The 14,634-nt window shown below is 43.5% G+C and overlaps 1 protein-coding gene, 1 long non-coding RNA gene and 1 other non-coding gene across 3 annotated transcripts; 2 read left to right on the top strand and 1 right to left on the bottom strand.

Moving 5' to 3' along the window:
* Window positions 1-2,698: 2,698 nt before the first annotated feature.
* Window positions 2,699-3,764, bottom strand: LOC146977724 (uncharacterized). Its single transcript, XR_015037215.1, has 3 exons — window positions 3,707-3,764; window positions 3,526-3,553; window positions 2,699-3,445 (listed from the first exon to the last, which is right to left on the bottom strand). It is a non-coding gene; the product is annotated as an uncharacterized LOC146977724 (long non-coding RNA).
* A 1,770-nt stretch (window positions 3,765-5,534) lies between these two features.
* cdk9 (cyclin-dependent kinase 9 (CDC2-related kinase)) lies at window positions 5,535-14,320 on the top strand. Its single transcript, XM_085794146.1, has 8 exons — window positions 5,535-5,611; window positions 5,737-5,850; window positions 8,604-8,685; window positions 8,906-8,996; window positions 9,185-9,351; window positions 9,497-9,668; window positions 13,414-13,562; window positions 13,647-14,320. Exons 1-8 carry the CDS (start codon window positions 5,571-5,573, stop codon window positions 14,010-14,012), a joined length of 1,182 nt encoding a protein of 393 aa, XP_085650272.1. The 5' UTR covers window positions 5,535-5,570; the 3' UTR covers window positions 14,013-14,320.
* Window positions 9,959-10,093, top strand: LOC146977723 (small nucleolar RNA SNORA5). Its single transcript, XR_015037314.1, has one exon. It is a non-coding gene; the product is annotated as a small nucleolar RNA SNORA5 (small nucleolar RNA).
* Window positions 14,321-14,634: the final 314 nt, after the last annotated feature.

Raw genomic sequence — 14,634 nt, 5'->3', positions numbered from 1 at the left:
AATGTACCAGGCTGTAAATATGTTTTTTTAAGCTGTAAAATCGGCTATTTTAACATGGGGCTCAACTGGAGTTGCTCCCTTCTGACACCAGCCCCCAGCGACAGCCGAGGGGATTGCAGTTTTTTGAACGCGGAAGTGAGCTTCACTTCTCAGACCGACAACTGCCCCCCTTGGGTTACACTGGCAACGTCGGCATGGAATGATCTCTGTGGCAACAGCATTAGAACTTTAGCTACTGCTGTAACTGGCAACCAGTAAAACGGAAGGTTGGAGCGAGAGCAGGCAGTGTGAGTTCTACACCTACTGGCCAGGAGGAATTAAACTTGTAGCTATCACCTTTAAAATATTGTTTCTGAACTCATTAATTGGTAGAAAAACAGTCAAGTAGTAGTTTAGCCTAAATGAGTTTAGAAACATTATATTAAAGCAGAAGTAAGTGATCCGGTCGTTCTTGTCAGCCGATGGAGTTAGCAGCCCCCGCCCTCGTCATGGATCTATTGGTCCTTGTCCCGTCACCACATTCACGCGCATCCCTTGGCTGCACACACAGCTTCATGCCGTTCTCTCTCCTCATTGGATAAAGGTTGTAGGATACAAGGAAGTATAGCCTACAAGAAGTTTTCTCCTCGGCTTACAGCTGAGCAGAGTGACTGACAGACCCGTGTTTTGGACCAAACACTCTAAGTGATTGCTGTCGGAAGATATAACTATTTAAGACTTATATTAACACAAATATTCCGCTTACTTCTGCTTTAAGGCCAATAGTGTTGCTTTAAGGATATTTTTATGCTGCTAACTCTCCCTACTCTTTCAGTCTTGTTTGTTACTACAAGGATCCAACCTCTACCGAATATCTGCTTAAATTAATTATTCAAATTCCAAAAAGAAATTTGATAGATTGGTTCCCAAAACTTTTGTCCTCGATAAAAATCCTACACACAGAGAATATTTTTCATTTATCAAACGACTAAAATAGTAATGTATTTCTGGAAGAATACGGGAACATTTCCCTGCTACTGCCAACTACATAAGTAATTTGTGCATTTGTGTAGGCTACCACCAAATTTTTCTTTTATAGGAATTTAGATCTTGACATGTGTTCTAGTTTTATGTGTTGTTAGAAGTATATTAATATTTCCTTTCATTTCTGATCAATGAAAAAAGAGGGGGTTCCTTTAGGGCTGCAAATTTATTAATAATCACTTTGTAAATAAGAATATAAGCCAACTGTATTAATAAAAACCCAATTAAATTTGGCACATGTATAATTTCAACTGTGAGGAGATATATTATCATGTGCATACTGTACACACTGTGCTCCTTCAACTACCACAATGATTCATCGATTTTTTCTTTGTTAAACTTGACTTCACTCTTATATAAATAAATCAGTAACAGCAAATGTTGTTTTTTGCTGTTATTTCAACACTGGAAATCCCACCCCAAATTAGTGCGTTGTGTATTTTTACTGTGAAAGAAACAGGAAATGAGTGTGTCCTCACACAGCCACAGTGAGTGTGGCAAGCTTGGTGAGGCTGGCTGCTGCTCAACACTAAAGAAAGTGAAGGGTTTACCCCCTGGTTCAGTCTTGAAGGCATCATATTCTCCCAAGTTATGTAATGTGACAGAAAGCTCTGCCCATCAAAGACTGTGGGTTGTTGATGTTGGACACAGAGCACTGTCAGGACAGACACTGTCAGTGGAGCGAAGTACTGACCTCACAGCACAGAGATAAACCCCCTGACAGGTTAAAGTCAGGGCACAATCACTGAGCCCTCAGCAGCCGGCCACACCCTTCCTTGCTTTGATGACATTGCAAAACACAACCACTGCCATAATTATTTCAACATCCTGCAGAGAGCAGCCAGCAGCTTGTTCAAATGGAGGCGTTCCAGCATCTTTCTTTTAGAGGATAACAGATGACGGAGAGCTTGGGTGGTCTTACATTATCCATTTGATAGTTCATGCTGTATTTACACCTTACATTTCTATTACTGTAAATATGTTCTAGAAGAGAGGCTTGTTCTGTTTCAGTAGCCTACAACTTGATTTGCATAGATCACATTTTTGCATAGTATTTGCATTGTAGTGCATCATGTTGGGTTCCGGGACTGACTCCCAGAATTCATTCATTCTGAGAGTATTTAGATCCACACATCGTCTTGCTGTAGAAAAAACTTTCTATAGATGAATGTAAATTAATGAATGTTGAAACTGACAGACCAGAAGCAGCTGTACTCATTATCATTATATTATGTAACTGGCATGAACGTAGTAGAACTTTATGTAAATAATAGCTACAGATCTGTATTGTATTACATGCAACTTTGATGAAGGGGTGTTATTAATGAGTGGTTAGCTGATAGATAGATAGATAGATAGATAGATAGATAGATAGATAGATAGATAGATAGATAGATAGATAGATAGATAGATAGATAGATAGATAGATAGATAGATAGATAGGGTCAAACCACATAAAGCCTCTGGCCCTGACAAGCTCAGAGGCAGGGTACTTAAGGACTGCTCTGCTCAGCTAGGTGGAGTGGTCACAAGACTGTTTCAGTGCCTTTTGGATTCGGGAAACGTTCCTAATAATTGGAAGGAATCCACCATAATTCCCATCCCCAAAAAAACACCAGCCAAGGAGCTGAAAGACTACAGACCAGTGGCCCTGACCTCCGTGCTGTGCAAGTGCATGGAGAGAGTCCTGTGTGACCTCCTGGCTAAAATGCTGTCACACAAAATGGATCCTTTTCAGTTTGCCTACAGGGCAAAAAGGGGTGTCGAGGACGCAAGTCTCACATTGCTGAATACTGTCACTAAACATCTGGACTCTCCACACCCTCACACCAGGATCTTATTTATGGACTTCTCCTCTGCTTTTAATACTGTGCACATAGACACCCTGCTGTATGCTCTTTTAGATCTCCAAGTTCATCCCACACTGGTTTTATGGATCAAGAATTTTCTAAATGACAGGCCACAACAGGTGCTTTTAAATGGTTTTAAATCAAAGAAGCTGATTTTAAACACAGGTGTTCCCCAGGGTTGTGTTTTATCTCCTGTTCTCTTCTCTGTGTACACAAACAACATCACCTGTAACAGCGAGGGGATCAGCCTTTTTAAATATGCGGATGACATGGCCCTGGTGGCTCACCTGACCGACACCACTGCTCTGGACCGGTATCAGCAGGCTGTTGAAAACCTGGCACAGACTTTTAACCAGCTTTGTCTTGAGCTAAATGTCCAGAAGACCAAAGAGCTGTGCTGTGGGGGCAGAAGGGAGTCAGCAACTGCTTTTTTTAAACCACTCAGCATCCAGGGTCAGCTGGTGGAGCAGGTTGAGTCTTTTAAATACCTTGGAACTGACCTGGACAACTGCCTCTCCTTCTCTCAGCATGCAGACACCATTTTTAAAAAATCACAACAGCGCCTCTACCTGCTGAGGAAATTAAGGACTTTCAACGTCAGCACACATGTTTTAACTCTGGTCTACCAGTCCCTCATTGAATCCCTACTCACCTTCAACATCTCTTCCTGGTACAGCCTCCTCTCATCCAAACACAAGATCAAACTTTCCCGCACAGTTAACCAGGCCAGCAAAATCATTGGAGCACCACAAACCCCCCTCTCAGAACTGTATAGCCGGTCTGTGATCAGGAAGGCCACCCTGATCACAGAAGACTCCTCCCACCCCCTTCACCACTGCTTCCAGCTGCTGCCATCAGGCAAACGCCATAAGGTCCCACTGGCCAGGAAAAACATCTACAAAAAATCCTTCATCCCCTCTGCAATAACCATCCTGAACAATAAGAAATGAACATTCTGCTGCTTTTAACAGCCCCCGCCCTCCCCTTTTTAGAATGATTGCACAACATTGTTGTTTTTAATGTCTGTTTGTTTCTTAGTGTTTTTATTGAGCCTGTCAAAGATGAATTTCTGTCACTCGTGACAGACAATAAAGTTTATCTATCTATCTATCTATCTATCTATCTAGATAGATAGATAGATAGATAGATAGATAGATAGATAGATAGATAGATAGATGCTCAGGTACGGTCTATCTGATCTATACAGTCAGTCAGTCGGTTGATGACCAACATCATGGTACAGGTTACCCAGAATAGTCAGGTTCACTTAGACCAGGAAATGAAAACACATCCTGGAGATGTTGAACCTCCTTCAGGCCTCTGCTCTCTGGATTTTTGCTAGACCCTTGTTTGCTTAGGGTATGCGAGGCCACATCCTCCAAAAGGTGCTATATTGAAATACATTGAGTTACGCAAGACAGACTGGAACATATTTAACACACACTGGCTCTTTGACCAGTTGCTTAGAGCCTGAGCCATATTTGCCTGCAGCCTTGTTGACCAAAGGTTTCGTCACAGAGTTTGAAAAAATGTATGTGAGTTATCACTGGACATGTAGAAGACTGGCTTCCACATACAGAGCACACTTATTGAAATGAATTTATTTTTTCATTTCTTTTCTATTTTTCATCTTTATTTTTCAGTAATTTTGTTCTTTCCTCCAATGGTCTGTCCACAGATTAATTATAATGATTATACAAATATCATCCAGCAAATACAATAGGACTGCAACAATTTTATTAAGTTGAATTTGTTACCATACATAGCCTACTGAAAAAAGCTGTAGCTAGTGGGCACTGGGAAAAACTGGTGGCATGGCACTCCAACAGACCTCTATAGCATCTGTCTCAGTGGTTCCAGTTTTTTTTGTTTTTAGAAAATAACTCAGGTTCAGTTTTGAGCAGTGTTTCCCCTTGAATATCTCTCAGCAGTAGGTTAGTGCTGTTGTGCTGGTGTCCATGAGGATGTGACCCCAGCCTGTACTGAGGCCAATCAAAATAGTATCAAATTAAAAACCAGGCTCTCCTCTCCCCACTCATGACATACCTGCTTCCTCTTGCCTCCCTCTGCGGTAACAACTGTGCACTGAAATACACTGCACATTTGTGGCTGTGGCGCCAATTTTTGTGTTTCTTATGACTTAGATAGTGGGATGAATAAGCTACACCCACTTTCAGAAATCAATATGAATACTGCAATACCAATACTTTAGATTTAGGTTAAAACTCCTTGCTCCAGCTCCTCCTTGCTCCTTGAACAGATTTTCTGAATTCTGCCAACCACGTTCTGAGGTACAGCTATTTTGTGTCTGTGGCGCCCCCTATGGGTCCTAATGGGTCGTGCTAGACGGTACCCTTCCTCCGAGACACCAGGGGACGCTGTCAAATAAAGTCACCCATATTGCTGCCTTGAGGTGCAGTCATAATTATAGGAATTCACACACTTCTGGTTGATATCAAAAAAATTTGCATCTAGTAATGTAAATGGTTCAGCCGATGCGACCCAGAACAGTAAAACTACATCAATACAAGAAGAAAATTCACGGGATATTAATATGAAAAAGACGTGATAACCTTGTAACCCGATAGAAGGGATATTTGAAATGGGTAGCTATGCAATGTAACAAGCTGAAGCTGAGGAGTCCCAGTTGCACTTAAACACAGCATTGCGTCGTTGTGTGGTTGAAGAGGTCCAAAGATGCAGCGAGATCGAACAAGTAACGCCAGTGCGGCTGAAAAGTAAGTTTAAATCACTTTATAGCTTTACGTGTAAAATATATGTGTATATACTACTTAATTATCGTGAATAAAGTATCTGTGTTAACTTAAATATCCTAATAATGAGTGTATTGTCTCCTTCTCAGGCCCGACCGGGAGGCCGCCATAATGTCAAAGTACTATGACGGAGTTGAATTTCCTTTCTGTGACGAATTTTCCAAATATGAAAAAATGGCCAAAATAGGACAGGGGACCTTTGGGTGAGTGTTACACTAACTTTTTATTGTGTGTTTTATATTTGTGAATGCTAGTGCTAGCTGTGCTAACGGGAGGACGGTAGCCACACGGAGAACCCCGGTCCACACCGGATGTTCCCCTTTGTTTATGTTACAGTCCGGAGCTATACGTTACAGAGTAGTGTGTAGGTAATAGAGATGTAGTAGTCTGTAGTTAACTGTGTGTCCACGGGGTTAGGGGGTGTGGGGGAGTAGTGGCTGTGATAGCAGGAGAGGTGCCAGTGCTCCACAGCGCGCACCCCCGTTGTGTACATTAAAGGTCCAGTGTGTAATAATTGTCAAGGTTCATTGGCAAAATCTGAATATACTATTCAGGAATATATTTGTATAAGTGTATAATCGTTATGAAATAAATGGTGTTTCTGGAGTGGACACGTAGACCATCCAATACTGGTTTTGGGCCTAGTCCCTTGCCTGCGTCCAGAGGTGACTTCAGATTTGAAGTATTCAATTGTTGCACTATTTGCCAGCACGGTCTTGTCCCTATGTGTATTTCAGAAAGACTCAGCCTCTTTCATACCTAAATAATGTGACTAACCTACCTGTTGCCAGGTAAACAAGTTAATTGAGAGCTGTTTGACCGGTTGTTTTCTTCTAGCAATTTCACTACTGTTCCAGTCTTGTTACCACCTCTGTACTATTTTGAATGGTGTTGTTGGCATTGAGTTCAAAATGGGCAACAATGAAATGTATCATCATTGACACATCTGATGGTGTGCACTGCAGACTAGTTGGTGGTCTGTGTCAGATAACTTATATGGCTGTTTTTACAGGGTTAGGGACTGTTCGTTATTTATCATCAGTGCCACCGGAGGGATTCACAGGACTTTTTTTTTTTTTTACATGACCCCCCTGTCGGAGTCAGTAAATTTTAACATGACCCTGCATAAGCCTTATCAAAAGATACATGACCCCCCCCCCCCCCCCGCCATCAAGTACGTGACATCGCATCACGTAGCGCGTGACACTACATTATTTCATTTTGACAACCATGTGTGCAACACCTTCTCATCAATCCATGCCATTTATCAGCTGTTATTAAAACCCAACTCATCAATAACAGAATCGCGATTTTGGACCAGCTCACATTACACAACAAACCATTAATAATTAATCCACACTCAAACCGAAGCAACAATAATGTGAACTGCACTCAACAACGTATTACAAGGTTTACGACAGATATGACAGACAACTCTGTGTGTGTGTGTGTGTGTGTGTGTGTGTGTGTGTGTAAGAAAGAGAGGGAAAGAGAGAGAGAAGTAGATAAAACCAGCTAACTGTTAGCTACCGTAGCGCAGGCGTTGGTCTCCCGTCAGGTAAAAGCTGCCGTTTGCTCCTCAAATGAAGCTCATGAAGTTGTTGAGCCTCTCCGGTACAGTTATCCATCACTGCTGTTGAATTAGCCGCTAAACTGCTGGACGCGAAAACCGAGGGGGCGTCTGTGTGTTTACAATTCACGAAAGCAACGTGAACGTACGTGCTGCTCAGACTATGTAGAGTTACGCAATGAGGCAGGCAGGCAGCGTAGCCTCTGTACGGTACTGAAGTTAAACTCACTCACCCATAAAACACGTGCTAAGCCGCGGGCAAAATCCTTATTGAGTTCTTGGCGAAGCGGTTAGCATCGTCGCCTGCCGTGCGGGAGACTCGGGTTCGAACCCCACTCAGGGCAGACCAGAGCAATATAAAATAACGTTGTGATTCGGGGGCCGTTGCTCTCGTTGTCATCAGCGTTTGCAGCTTAGAAATGTCCCGTTTTTGTTTTGTTTTTATTTTTTGCGGGCATTGCAGTGTCCTCCAGACAAAATGTTGAATGACCCCCCCTTGCTGACCTTTTTTTTTTTAGTGGACCCACCCCTCAACAAAGAATATTATGACATGACCCCCCCCCATTTTCCTCCGGTGGCCCATTCCATAAATAACGAACGGTCCCTTATGAATAAATTATGGTTTATGTTGTAGTTTTTCGTGGTGAGACTGATTGTATGAATAGCATTACAGCTGTGTACATTTTTTCCACTATGCTACAGCACAGAATGTGATGCACATCAAAATATACTATTGAGAAGATGTACACTACATCAATGAAGTTAGAAGTAATGTCTCTAACAAGCTGGCTACACTACAGCAACACTTTTAAGAAACGAACACAACTTTATTTGACCGACTGGTTTCGTAGCCTTCATCAGGGTCATCAAGCATTCTCCACGCAACTTGTTAACTGGTGAAGTTGTGCCAGATACCCCTACTCTAACAAGCAGGCTGCCAATATTAGATACCAGCTAATGGCATTTTATTACCCAGTGAGGGTGCCTGGCAAGTATAATACCAGTACCTGGAGGACCATATTCTGAAATATGTTAAGAGCATACAGCCTGCTCTGTACATGTCCAATATATTAATTGTATGTGTGATATGTGATTTTAATGTAGTAGTTTAGATGTTTATGTGACAGATGACCAATAATACAAGGTACATATAATCTAGCAATGAAACATTGAAATGTCCTAGCTCCTGTCTCTGACTCTCTACAGGGTAAATCTTGAAATAAGATAGGTGAATTAAATAAATAAAATAAAGTAGAGAAAGTTGATCCATTAAACAAATAATGCTTTTTAGAATATTTGTATAATATTTTCATTTGCATTCTGATTTTGATAAGTAGGAATCAAAGAAATGTAGGTGGATGTGTAATTCTCTCTTCTCTTTCACAGGGAGGTTTTCAAAGCAAAGCACAGACAGACGGGGAAGAAGGTCGCGCTGAAAAAAGTCTTGATGGAAAATGAGAAAGAAGGAGTAAGTGTCCATTTAGAGTCTACTGCTCAATCTACTCACCAGCTCTGAATCTGAGATATTGTGTCTGTGCTCAGTGTTTCCTTTAGCATCCATTCATGTCATTATTTATTGTGAGACATTCTGTAAACTGTCTTCTATTTAAATATTTACTAAAGCACCACAATTTTCGATCCTGTGTGTCTTATATTCACAGTGCAGCTTATATTTCTCTTTGTATCAGTTTCCAATCACAGCGCTGAGAGAAATCAAGATCCTGCAGCTGCTCAAACACGAGAACGTTGTCAATCTGATTGAGATCTGCAGAACAAAAGGTTGGTGTCACAGTCAACCAACTTCTGCCTTCTTCTGGATTTGTACAGTTACATCTTAAGCCATGTATAGCAGAAAATGTCTTCAGTTAGAGGGACGAATAGAAAATAAGCAGAAAGCATATTTGCGTAGTATTAATTTGTTGATGGATGGTCTTTCATTCTTCGTTTTCCTCTCATTGTTCTCCCAGCTACACAGTTCAACAGATATAAAGGCAGCATCTACCTGGTGTTTGACTTCTGTGAGCACGACCTGGCCGGGCTGCTGAGCAACGCCAATGTAAAGTTCACCCTGGCCGAGATCAAGAAGGTCATGCAGATGCTGCTGAATGGACTCTACTACATCCACAGAAATAAGGTGAGGTGCATGTTGGTTTAGAGGTGAGGGAGGCCGCTGAAATAGTCAGCAATATCTTAATGTCTTAAATCCAAGATATACCATTAGTAATGTATAAATCCCACCAGTACAATGTCTCATGGCATGTGGCCTTCTGTTGGATCAGATCCTCCACAGAGACATGAAGGCTGCCAACGTACTCATCACCAGAGACGGCGTCCTGAAGCTGGCTGACTTCGGTTTGGCCCGAGCCTTCAGCCTGGCAAAGAACAGCCAGGGGAACCGCTACACCAACCGCGTGGTCACACTCTGGTACCGGCCTCCAGAGCTGCTGCTCGGTAAGAGACCAACACAAAACTGCACAAATTAGTGTTGTTAAGTAGGGATGCACGATAACTTTTTTTTAAAACCGATACCGATAACTTCCTGCTTCCAAAGGCCGATACCGATAACCGACGACATATCATGACACCAATACTATAAACAAAACCAAAAACAGTTTTGACTCTTGAAATGAAGATATTCTATTAGCAAGCCTTTTAAACATTTGTGAAAAGATATCAAACAAAATTATTTGATATCTCAAATTAACATCTATTTAAATTGATATAAAAATAAAGGCCTCTATTGCAGCTTTGTCAAATTCAGTGTGTCCTTTCCAGTGGACCTCACTGGCCAAAATGGCTGCTACAGAGACTGTAGTTCATGGGCCCCACCTCCTTACATCATGGGCAGTGGGGATAAATATGTACTACGGACACTTCGTACATGCATACATTATCAAGGCCTTAAGTGATGTATTTGTTAAATAATATGTAAAATGACCCAGAACGTATTCACCACTTTTGAAATAGTGAAAAACAAACTTGTGAGGGAGACTCTAAAGGAGCTGTTTGTAAGTTTTGCTTTCTCTACATAACCAACTGGAGCCATAAACAGCTTTTAATTACTGATCTAGACAAACTGTTGAGTTCAGCATTAAACATAATCCCCTCACTTTCTGTGACCTCCTTTCTTTGACTGAAGTTAGCTAAATTGCTAGCTAGCTAATTCTTGTGTGCTCTGGAAGTGCAGTCATTTTTTCATGTTTATAATTTTCATGTTACAAATACACAATATTCGTGTTTCAACGATATTCCGCCTGCAGGAAAGAGAAAAAAAAGGCCTCTAGAACTGATGCAAATATTTTGACTCAGACTTCTTAATAGGACTAGTTGTTATAGATCCCAAAGTAAATTAATCAGCACAGCAGTTGAGGTCCTCTTGGGTGGGGTGGACTTAGGCACTGATCGTGCGGTGCCACCAGCTCGACACATCATCAGTTGTGTGCCCCAGCTTCATCAGGTGTTTTGGCCACTTAACACAATACACCCTCTGCTGGGGTTGGCCCACCACAGGCTGATCAGACCTGGGTGAGTGTCAAGCGGTGGCACCGCACGGTCACTTGGCAGCCCATGTTGCGTCCCTGCGTTTCAGCCACAGCCAGTGACTGCTCCGCTCTGCTGCAGCGGCAAGTTCTTGGATTGCCTTCCGTTGGGCCTGTCCTCTGATCCCCACCTCCTTCAGGAGCCTTGTGGTGGACCTTGCTACAAAGCCTCTGCAGCCGACCTCCACTGGCCACACCTTCACGTTCCAGCCTCGCCCCTCTGCTTCAGCTGCTAAGTTGGCATACCGCAGCCTCTTCCGTTCAAATGCCTCATCGATGGCATCCTCCCACGGGACAGTCAGCTCAACGATGAAAACATGCCGGCAGGATTTGGACCAGAGGACCAGGTCTGGTCGCAGATTGGTTGCTGCAATTTCAGGTGGAAAGGTGAGCCTCTGGTTGAGGTCCACCCGCATTTCCCAATCCCGGGCTGCGCTCAATGGGCCAGATTCCGGGGGAGATGACTTGGTCCGCCGTTTCTCCCCTTCCCGGACAAACATTTTCTGTGGGACGGTAGACTGGGCGTTTAGAGGAATGGCATTGGTGGATACCCTCTTGTTCTCAAGTTCGGCAGCCAAACACTTTAAGACCTGGTTGTGGCGCCAGGTGTATCTTCCTTGGGTCAGGCTGGCTTTGCAACCCACCAAGATGTGTTTGAGGGTTGCTGAGGCTGCACATTGGTGACAGGCTGGGTCCTCTCCATACCAAAGATGAAGGTTGGTTGGAGAAGGCAGGACATCATATGTGGCTCTTATGATGAAACTCAACCTGTTAGACTCCATGCTCCACAACTCGTTCCAGGTGATTTTCCTCCTCTCCACACCCTCCCACTTCATCCAGCGGCCTTGCTGAGCTTGGGAGACTGCTTTGGCACACCTAGCTGCTTCCTCCTGATGGCGCACCTCCTCCACTACCATGTGCCGCCGTTCGGTTGGAGTAGCCTTTTGCCATGTGGGTGTTGTTGCTTCCAAACCAAGCCCCCCTCTGCCATGTTGGACGTGCCCCACTATATCCCGGTGTCTGAGGGCGGTCTTTGCAACTGCGACTGCTGCAGATGGCTTCCATTTCCTCCCCGTTGCTAGGGTTGGAGCAGCACCTCTGACGAATGGATCTCGGGATTCTGTGAGGGTCATCTCCAGCCTTGTTTTGGCACATTTATACTCCTCCACCATGCTTGAGATTGGTAGGGAGAGGGCTCCGTTGCCATACAGGCCAATGCTACTAAGGCATTTTGGCAGTCCAAGCCACTTCCTCACCTGTGCATTCACCAGTCTCTCTAGTCGATTGGCGTGGGATAAGGTGACCTCATAGACGGAGATTGGCCACATAAGACGGGGCAGCAGTCCAAACTGAAAGCACCACAGCTTTAATTTCCCCGGGAGAGCAGTGTTGTTAATCTGCTTGAGGCCCGTGATGGTATCCTGCCTGAGTTGTTCCACCTGCTTCGAGTCTTTAAGTTCTGCACTATACCAGCGGCCAAGGCTTTTGATTGGCTTCTCCAGAACTGTTGGTATTGGCTCGCCGTTGACGTGGAACCTCTCATTTGCAAGTTGGCCTTTGACAATGGAGATACTGCGAGATTTGCTGGGTTTTATCTCCATTCGTGCCCGTTTGATGTTTCCTTGGAGTTTATCCAGCAGTCGCTTGGTGCATGCGCTTGTTGTTGTAATTGTCGTCATGTCGTCCATGTACGCCCTGATTGGAGGAAGGCGCAGCCCGCTCTTCAAACGCTCCCCTCCAACCACCCATCGCGATGCGCGAATGATGAGCTCCATTGCCATGGTAAACGCCAGCGGGGAGATGGTGCAGCCCGCCATTATGCCTGTCTCCAGGTGCTGCCAAGCAGTTGTACTAGCCTGTGCTGTGACACAGAACTGGAGGTCCTGGAAGTAGGCTTTAGGCTAGTAGGCTAGACAAACTGTTGAGTTCAGCATTAAACATAATCCCCTCACTTTCTGTGACCTCCTTTCTTTGACTGAAGTTAGCTAAATTGCTAGCTAGCTAATTCTTGTGTGCTCTGGAAGTGCAGTCATTTTTTCATGTTTATAATTTTCATGTTACAAATACACAATATTCGTGTTTCAACGATATTCCGCCTGCAGGAAAGAGAAAAAAAAGGCCTCTAGAACTGATGCAAATATTTTGACTCAGAATTTAAAATAAATACAAAGTGGAAAAATTTTATTTTCCACTTATTGGAATGACGTCATTCGATAGTTATCGTGCACCCCTAATGTTACGTTTAGAAACTTCTTGGTGACCAGTGAGGGAACCCATGTTTTATGTCAGAAATGTTATTTTATTTATTTAACATTTGTTTCCAAAGAGATGTTATTAAGTTTTATAAAAGAAGTCACTTTGCTGCTGTGAGAATGATTGTAATTTAGGTTATTCTCATCTTTCATTTTAATGTCAAAACTTAAGAAGCAATATGAGTATCAATAAAGAGCTGGTTAAACTGTAGTGTATTGAAAAGCTGTATTAGACACAGCATTATACAGCTCACATTTAGAAACTTGTCAGATGAAGCCTGGATCAGGGGCCATGGTAACTGTTAATATTTGTGTATTTATTAGGTCATACCTTCATTGCAGTGTCGTTCCCTACATCGTGCTTCTGGTCAACATTATCTGTGAATTTGTTTATGTTTTTGCCAGGTGAGCGAGACTACGGTCCACCCATTGACCTGTGGGGAGCGGGCTGCATCATGGCAGAGATGTGGACCAGGAGTCCTATCATGCAGGGCAACACAGAGCAGCACCAGCTCACGCTCATCAGCCAGCTCTGTGGCTCCATCACCGCAGAGGTAAGAGAAGACCGACATCACGTGGAGGCCGCTTCTCTTATTATGTCAACTGGATCCTGACCTGTTTTTCTTCATGTACATCAGGTGTGGCCCGGCGTGGACAAGAAATATGAGCTGTACCAGAAGATGGAGCTGCCCAAAGGCCAGAAGAGGAAAGTGAAGGATCGTCTCAAGGCCTACGTCAAAGACCCGTACGCTCTGGACCTGATCGACAAGCTCCTCGTCCTCGACCCGGCAACGCGCATAGACAGCGACGACGCACTTAACCACGACTTCTTCTGGTCCGACCCCATGCCGTCAGACCTGAAGAACATGCTCTCCACCCACAACACCTCCATGTTCGAATACCTGGCCCCGCCCAGACGGAGAGGCCACATGCCTCAGCAGCAGCCCAATCAGAACAGAAACCCGGCCACCACCAGTCAGACTGAATTTGACCGGGTCTTTTAGTGGTGGTTGACCACCGACGAAACCCTGCCTCAGATGTTTCAGTGTTGTGAGAGTATATGATCAACACTGTGTTTTTATTTTTTTATTCATTTGCTCAGTTCACTGATGGATGAGTAGGACATGCAACTGTTGGAGCAGATGTAGCTCATTCTGTTGGACCTCCAGGTAAACTATCTCAAATGGTCCCATGTGCTTCTAGAGTGTACATGTTGACTTGACCAAGTTGACCACCACATTGTAAATATTTAATGTTATTTCACGTTCAGATGTTTGAATAAAAAGTGTCAACCCCAGTTTTTGACAAACTTTGTTGGGTTAGACTGTTTTGTTTGTTTTTTTGAAGGAAGTTTGTTTTCCCATGTCTTCTTCTTGATGAATGTCAAGGCTGGAAATGACAATATATTTTTATGCTAAGTAACACTATATACACCACTGGTACATCCTGATGACAGGGAGGAGGACACATATCTCCTGAACCTGACAGTGACATGACATGTCTCAGTGTTGTGGAGAGGGTTGGTGGTGTTGCTCCGGGGAAGAATCCTGTCTCATCTTTATCTGACGGAGCATTTCTCCTGAAGAACACAGTATATAATCTATCACATTTTCAAAATAAAAGAAA

This window comes from Trachurus japonicus, chromosome 12 (assembly GCF_045865225.1).
Source record: "Trachurus japonicus isolate A0001 chromosome 12, Traja_1.0".
NCBI classification, from domain to species: Eukaryota; Metazoa; Chordata; class Actinopteri; order Carangiformes; family Carangidae; genus Trachurus; species Trachurus japonicus.
The sequence above is the reverse complement of the archived record's forward strand: the minus strand, read 5'-3'. Positions and strand labels throughout refer to the sequence as shown.

Excerpts from the sequence above, each read along its gene's own strand:
- cdk9 (XM_085794146.1), top strand. The coding sequence starts at position 5,571 with ATGCAGCGAGATCGAACAAGTAACGCCAGTGCGGCTGAAAA. Across the intron at positions 8,686-8,905 it reads TGGAAAATGAGAAAGAAGGA|TTTCCAATCACAGCGCTGAG; the intron begins GTAAGTGTCCAT and ends TCTTTGTATCAG. Across the intron at positions 9,669-13,413 it reads GCCTCCAGAGCTGCTGCTCG|GTGAGCGAGACTACGGTCCA; the intron begins GTAAGAGACCAA and ends TGTTTTTGCCAG.